Below are 6,868 nucleotides of genomic sequence, written 5' to 3' on the forward strand. Positions count from 1 at the left end.
GCCCGGCCCACCCCCTGCCTGCGTCCTGCCCCCATTCCCTTTGCCTCCTCCTACCTTCAGCACGGCCTGTGCCCCCCGCTCCGCCCCTGCCCGCCCCTGCCCGCCCCTGCCCGCTGCCGGCTGCGGGGCGGAGCGGGGCCTGGCGGGGCCGGGCAGGCGCCGGCGGCAGCAGCGTGGAGGTAGGGCCGGGGCGGGCGGGGGGCCGGGGAGCGGGGTTGGGCCAGCAGCGCCCGGCAGCCCGCGGGGGGCTGCCCCGGTGCCTTCGTCCCCCCACAAGCCCGCTCGCCTCGCCACGGTACCCTGCACCCCCCGTACCCCTTGCACCCCTCCTCTACCTCCCTGCACCCCCATCCACGATACTCTGCACCCCCCTGCAACCCCCTTGCACCTCTAACCGCGGTACCCTGTACCCCCTGTACCCCTCGCACCCCTAATCGTGTTATTTTGCACCCCTCTGTACCCTCAGCTACGGTATCCAGCACCCCTCTGCCCTCCTGCCCGTGCTACCCCTGCACCCCAATAACAACCACTGCACCCCGTGCAGCAGCCCCCTGCACCCCCCTGCACTGCTAGCCATGATATGTTGCACCTCCACCCCCTAACCACAGTACCCCTGCACCCCTACCCACGGTACCCTGCACTCCCCACAGATCTAACCACAGTGTCCCTGCACCCCAGCGGCAGTACCCCTACACCCCAGCAGTGGTACCCTTATACCTGCCCTGTGCCCCTTTGCACTCCAACCACACCCCTGTCCTGCCCATGCTACCCCTGCACCCCTAACCACAGTGTCCCTGCACCCCTCTCATAGCTTCTCTGCACGCCCTACTCCCATACACCCCAGTGTTCCCCTTCACCCTTCCTGCTGCACCCCCATGTGCCCTGAATCACCCCACATCCTCCTGCTCCTCCAGCTGCCCAGCACCCCTCAAACACCCCAAAAACAGGCTACTGCCTGTCACCCACCTGTAGCCCCCCCTCAGCCCCTCTGTCCTCTGTAAGCACTCAATCACCCTTCACCACCTCTTTCCCTGCACCCGCAGTGCCTTTCCTTGCACCTTTCCTGCACCCCCTAAGCAGGCAGTGTCCCCCTTTCCTTGCCTGCACCCCCTCACACCAGCATCCTGCCTTCCCTGCCTGCACTCCCCCACCATCCTTCTGGACCTCTAACCCCAACTACCATGTGCCCCTACCCTACACACCCTTCTTCCCCCCCATAACCCCCTTCCCCACCTTGTTGCCCCCCTTTCCTCCTTGCTAGTCCCCTACGCCCCAGCTAGCCCTTCCCTGCAGCTTGCCCCTCACCCTGTGCCCAGGTGTCACATCTTGCCCTGGCACTGTGTTTGGGGCAGAAATGTGCACTTTGGGGGAAGAATAAACGGACGGTGTGGGGGGCACACCCCATCCTGCCCCCATACCCAAGTGGTGGCGGTGTCCCAACACGGGGGAGACCTTTGCCCCATCCTTCTTCGGTTTCTGTGACGACCGAGCTTGCCGGCGGACTTTGGAGGGTCTGGTGGGTGATTAACCATCTTGCCGCTCTTCTCCCAGAGCTTTGCAGCCCTGGTCTCTGACATGTCACCCGGGAAGCCTGGGAAGAGCACGGGGGCCTCGGAGGACCCCTCAGTTACACTTTTCCGGGAGTACCTGAGGATTGACACCGTCCACCCCAAACCTGACTATGGTGAGGATGGGGGGACGGGGAGCTGTGCGGGGATCCAGCAACGCGGCTTTGCAGCTCTGGTCTTTGGACCTTGGGTGCCAGAGTTCTTGGCCAGGACTGTTTTGATTGTGGTATTAAGGAGCGAACACCTTTGTGCCTTCTCTCTGCTGGTGCCTTTGGTTGGGGCAGGGATGTCGTGAGTGCACCCAGAGCTGCCATTTGCTTCCTCCAACCCCGTGCCCCAGGGCCGCCCCTTTCCATGCAGCCCCGGCTCTGGGATGGATGCTTGTGGTAATCCTGTGTAGATCTTCCATTAACATTTCTGTCCTCCCACTAGAGTACATTGAGATTTTTTTATTGTTGAGGAGCTCCAAAACTCCTATGGAGGACAGTCCTCCCTGAACTTACCCCCTTCAATTTTTATTTTTTCATGTTCACCTATTCCTCACCCCAAAGGGATGGTGACAAGCCACTCCTGTCCCCAGTGCTCGCCAGCTCTTGTGACCAGGACCTTGAACACCTGACCTCTCTGGTCACCTCTCCCCTTGGCCTGGGAACCCCAGAGAGCCTTGGGGTCCCCAGGGGGTTGCAGTGAAAGGGGAGGGAGATCCTGGCATAACTCCAGGCATCCCCGCTCCTCCCCAGATGCAGCCATCCGGTTTCTGGAGCGTGTCGGCACCGACCTGGGCTTGGCCTGCCAGAAAGTGGAGGTGAGTGAGGCGAGAAGCAGCCCCCAGTCTGTCTGTCCATCCATACATCCATGCCCGGGTCCTTAGTGACCGGGATGTTCCCCTGCCACCACCCCAGAGCTGGACAGGAGTGAATCCCCTCTGCCTGTAATCCTCTGCTGACATGAGCCCTTCCTTAAGCCTGTATTCCGGCTGGTCCTCACTGACCTTTGCAGCCGCCTGTGCTATGATTAGCTGGGGACCTGGCAGGGTCATGCTGGCTGAGGACGTCCCTCCTGCTGGGCACTGGCTGTCCCAGGGGACTCCTGGGCACTGGGGGAAGGCGCTGGGTTCCTCTCCCCTCCCTGATCCATATCTGGGGAGGTACAGGCATGCCTGCTGCTGCTTCCTGTCCTCTCCCAGCGGATAAAGGGGTGACCTGCCAGGTGTCATCACGAAACTTTTCCCAGGCTGATGCTTTTTGGCTCCAGCCTGCCAGTCCCAGCCCCTCTGCCCCCAGCCAGGACCCTGGTGACATCCTGCCCTTGCTCCACAGGTGTGCCAGGGCCGCGTGGTGCTGATCCTGACCTGGCAGGGCACGAACCCCCGCCTGCGCTCCATCCTCCTCAACTCCCACACTGACGTTGTGCCTGTCTTTGAGGTGCTGGGACAGGGCAAAGGGTGGGATGGGCACAGTGAGAGCTCTGGGGGTGGCCAGCGAATGGGAGCTGGTGCCTGCTGTGTCCCTCTGCCATCACAGCTGTGGTTCCTTGCAGGAGCACTGGACCTACCCACCCTTCGAGGCTGTTAAGGACTCACAAGGCAACATCTACGCCCGTGGTGCCCAGGACATGAAGTGTGTCTCCATCCAGTGAGTGGAGGCCGGCTGGGCATGGTGGTGGTTGGGGGTGGATCTGACTGATGTAGGACAGGATGCCACTATCGCCAGAGTCCTGGGGCCAAGGGTGCCACTGCTTGACCCTCCCTGGGTGGCTCAGGGCACACCAGCCTCTCTCCTCCGTGATGCCCAGCAGCACCTTTTCCCCACAGGTACCTCGAGGCCATCCGGAGACTGAAGGCAGAGGGAAAGTGTTTTGCCCGCACCATCCACCTCACCTTTGTGCCTGGTGAGTCCCCAGTGTGTTCCCTCTTGGGGGGACAGGAGGGGCTGACAGCTGGGTGATGCTCTGGAGGTCCCCGTGGCATGGCAGCCAGGCACCCCCCTACCAGCATCTCCAGATTTTAAGCTCCCCTAGCTCGAGGCTAGAGGGGTTTCCATGTCTGAGGACACTGCATGTGCCAGTGGCACCTGGGCTGGCTTGGAAGGAGGACCAGGGGTGGTGGTCCAGGGACGCCCCGTTCCTTCCTCCACACCAGGCTCTCCCCTGCAGATGAGGAGGTGGGTGGACACAAGGGCATGGAGATGTTCGTGCAGCGCCCCGAGTTCAGAGCTCTCAACGTGGGCTTCGCCCTGGATGAGGGTAAGTGGTGGTAGGGCTGGCACAGGGACATGTCTCCTCTTGGCATGCACCGCTCTGCCTGTTGGCATCACCCCCCAGGCACTGGCACCCAGCACAACTTCCAGGAACACGCTTGGGGGCTCCTTCCCCTGGGCAGTGACCCTCATGGTGCCAGCCTGGAGGGGAAATGCTGTCAGGGCAGAGCGGAAGGGGGCAGATCATGGCAGCCCCGTGCCCCACTGACCCCCAGTCTGTGCCCACTGCAGGCCTGGCCAGCCCGTCTGACACCTTCAGCGTCTTCTATGGCGAGAAGAGCCCGTGGTGTGAGTAACTGTGTGCCCACTGCCCCATCGGTGGCTCTGCCGGGCACTGGGGCACTAGTGCCACCCCAGGCTTTCTGCTCAATGCTTCCTTCTCCCCCCACTGCTGCAGGGATAAAGGTGAAGTGTGCAGGTAGCCCTGGGCATGGATCCCGCTTCATCAGCAACACAGCGGCTGAGAAGATGGTAAGAGAGGGGCTACACCCTGCACACCACCCCTGGCCTGCCCTGGGGCTGCCAGGCACCTCCTGTGGGGCTGGTCCTCACCCACTGCCCTTCCCTCCCCAGCACAAAGTCATCACCTCCTTCCTGGCCTTCAGGGAGAGCGAGAAGCAGAGGTAGGAGACAGGCAGCAGGATGGCTGTGGCTTCATTTCGTCCATGGAGGGGGTCCTTGGGATCCCAAGCCAGGCTCTGATCCAGCGCCGCTGCCCCATGCCTCAGTTTCCCCATTTAGGGGTGGTGGCAGGGTGGGGGGGAGTGCTTCCCCTCCTCCCTGGGTGGCGGAGGGTGACTCTCCCTTGCATCCCCCAAGGCTCAAGTCCGACTCAAGCCTGACCCTAGGGGATGTCACCTCCCTCAACCTGACCATGCTGGAGGGGGGCGTCTCCTTCAACGTGGTGCCCTCTGAGATGGCGGCCAGCTTTGACATCCGCATCCCACCCACCGTGGACCTGAAGGTGGGTGCCACACTGGCCCCACCTGGGAGGGGAGCGGCTTGGGGGGTACCCTGTTCATACCCCTCCTCTGGTCTCTGCCGCAGGCCTTTGAGGAGCAGGTGGCTGCCTGGTGCCGTGGTGCCGGGGATGGTGTCACCTATGAGTTTCACCAGGTGAGGGGTCTCGGCCAGCCAGGTGTATCGTGCTCGTCCCTCCTCTGCTGCATGCCCACCGCCCGCCCCTCACCTGTCCTCTTCCTCCTGCAGAAATGCATGGACCAACATGTCACCTCCACCGAGGAGTCGGACCCATGGTGGAAAGCCTTCAGCGGGGTCTGCAGGGACATGTGAGTGGTGTCCCCAGGAAGGGCAGGACCTTAGTGGGGACATACTCTGGTGGGAGCTGGGGTATCCCCGGGTGTCACTGGGTTCATGTCAGGGGTTGGGAGGAGATGCTCCAGTGCCATGCCAGGGCATCTCCTCATGCCCCACTGGAAGGGATGGAACTGAGTGTCCTGCAGGGCTGAGGGACCTTCCTGGTGTGGTCTCTTTGCTCATGGTGGCAGGGGGACAGGGGATCCAGCCGCCCCTGTGACCGTGCTGACACAGAGTCTCACTTGTCAGGAAGTTACAGCTCAAGCTCGAGATCTTCCCAGCTGCCACCGACAGCCGCTACATCCGAGCGGTGAGTGCGGTGCCAGCCCCCCGTGGGTCCCCCACCTGGGGTGAGACCTGCAGCTCCAAGCAGGAGACATGCCTGGGCAGAGGGGGGCACCTGGTGTCTGTCCCAGCCCTGGCCTTACCCTGTACGCAACTGCATCCCCAGGCAGGACACCCTGCTATCGGCTTCTCACCCATGAACTGCACCCCGGTGCTGCTCCACGACCACAACGAGTTCCTCAACGAGCAAGTCTTCCTGCGGGGCATCGACATCTACGCCCGCCTCCTGCACGCCCTGGCATCGGTGCCCCCGCTGCCGGCTGAGGGCTGAGCACCCTGGCGAGGAGCAGGACGGGGGGATGCCAAGCAGAGGGACGCACGGCATTAAAAAGGGGCCAGAGGGTGGGCGTAGCAAGTGCCTGCCAGTGTGCCAGGGACCCAGCTGCCATCACGCCACGTTGGCTGTGCTCAGGGTGATGGTGATGGTGACACCTGGGCCTGGGCTGTGCCCTTGAAATCTGGGTCCCAGCCACCCCCTGGGGGTAGTGTCTCCCTTGCTGGGATGCCAGCAGAGCCTTGTACCTGGGTGCCTCCTGGCTTTCTTGGTGTCAGCAGTGCCTCCCCCTGTCCCTGTGCCACCTCTGGCTGCTCTGGCTTTGGGGCAAGGGGCTGGCTGGTGCCCCGCTCTGCCTGCCCACGCCTCGTCCTGCCTCTCTGTTCGCTTGCCAGGGATGCTGGGGCCAGTGCTCCCTCTCCTCCCTGTGCAAGTCAATAAATCTTGTTTAAGCACGGCCCGGAGCCGGGGGTGGGGTCTGTCTGTCTGTGGCGCTGCCTGAGGGGGCTCGAGGAGCTCAGACACCGCGGGTTTCCTCGGAGCAGTGGAGTCTGCCGGGGTGCTCCTCACTGCTCCTTCTTTGGGCTGGGGGGTGGTGCTGCAGGCAGGATCCTGCCCGGGGAAGGCTGTGGGGCTGCTTCTCGGGAGCCTCTGCTCCAGGTCAGCCTCGGGGTACTGGAGGGAGCAGGAGCAGCCGGCAGTGCTGGGCCCGTCCTGCTCCCACCCTCCCATCAGCTCCTGACGCAGTGCCGTTCCCCCAAACCCCCGGGTCCGGGCAGGCAGCGTGCGGGTCTGGGCAGGCAGCCTCTGCTTACCTGCCAGAGCTGCCCGCAGGCTGCATCTCCTCCTTGCTCTTACCCCACCCCACGCGGCTCCCCAGCACCCAGGGGTGCTGGATCTGTCCCGGACCCATGCTGTGCGCCCCGCCAGTGGGGTCTTCCCTCAGGAAACCAGGGCCACGAGCCAGCCGAGGGCTCGCTGTGCCAAATTGCGGTGATTTTGCCCCGGTTGGGGAGCTTGTAGAGCTGCTCCATTACAAAATGTTGTGGGTGAACTGGGACCCCCCATGCTCCTGCCGTCCTTTTTAATTAATAAAGCTGCTGCAA

The 6,868-nt window shown here is 63.1% G+C and overlaps 1 protein-coding gene across 1 annotated transcript; it reads left to right on the forward strand.

The window, feature by feature from the left end:
• The first annotated feature begins 65 nt into the window (after nt 1-65).
• Nucleotides 66-6,226, forward strand: ACY1 (aminoacylase 1). Its single transcript, XM_074914349.1, has 15 exons — nt 66-179; nt 1,552-1,684; nt 2,309-2,373; nt 2,888-2,992; nt 3,108-3,202; nt 3,382-3,458; nt 3,723-3,812; nt 4,058-4,114; nt 4,224-4,297; nt 4,400-4,449; nt 4,646-4,790; nt 4,874-4,942; nt 5,036-5,115; nt 5,393-5,453; nt 5,595-6,226. Exons 2-15 carry the CDS (start codon nt 1,576-1,578, stop codon nt 5,757-5,759), a joined length of 1,242 nt encoding a protein of 413 aa, XP_074770450.1. The 5' UTR covers nt 66-179; nt 1,552-1,575; the 3' UTR covers nt 5,760-6,226.
• Nucleotides 6,227-6,868: the final 642 nt, after the last annotated feature.

The sequence above is a fragment of the Athene noctua genome, chromosome 10 (genome assembly GCF_965140245.1).
Source record: "Athene noctua chromosome 10, bAthNoc1.hap1.1, whole genome shotgun sequence".
Classification (NCBI taxonomy): domain Eukaryota; kingdom Metazoa; phylum Chordata; class Aves; order Strigiformes; family Strigidae; genus Athene; species Athene noctua.

Coding starts and splice junctions, on each gene's coding strand:
- ACY1 (XM_074914349.1), top strand. CDS start 1,576: ATGTCACCCGGGAAGCCTGGGAAGAGCACGGGGGCCTCGGAGGACCCC. Junction 3,459..3,722: donor CCACCTCACCTTTGTGCCTG/GTGAGTCCCCAG, acceptor TCTCCCCTGCAG/ATGAGGAGGTGGGTGGACAC. Junction 4,943..5,035: donor TCACCTATGAGTTTCACCAG/GTGAGGGGTCTC, acceptor TTCCTCCTGCAG/AAATGCATGGACCAACATGT.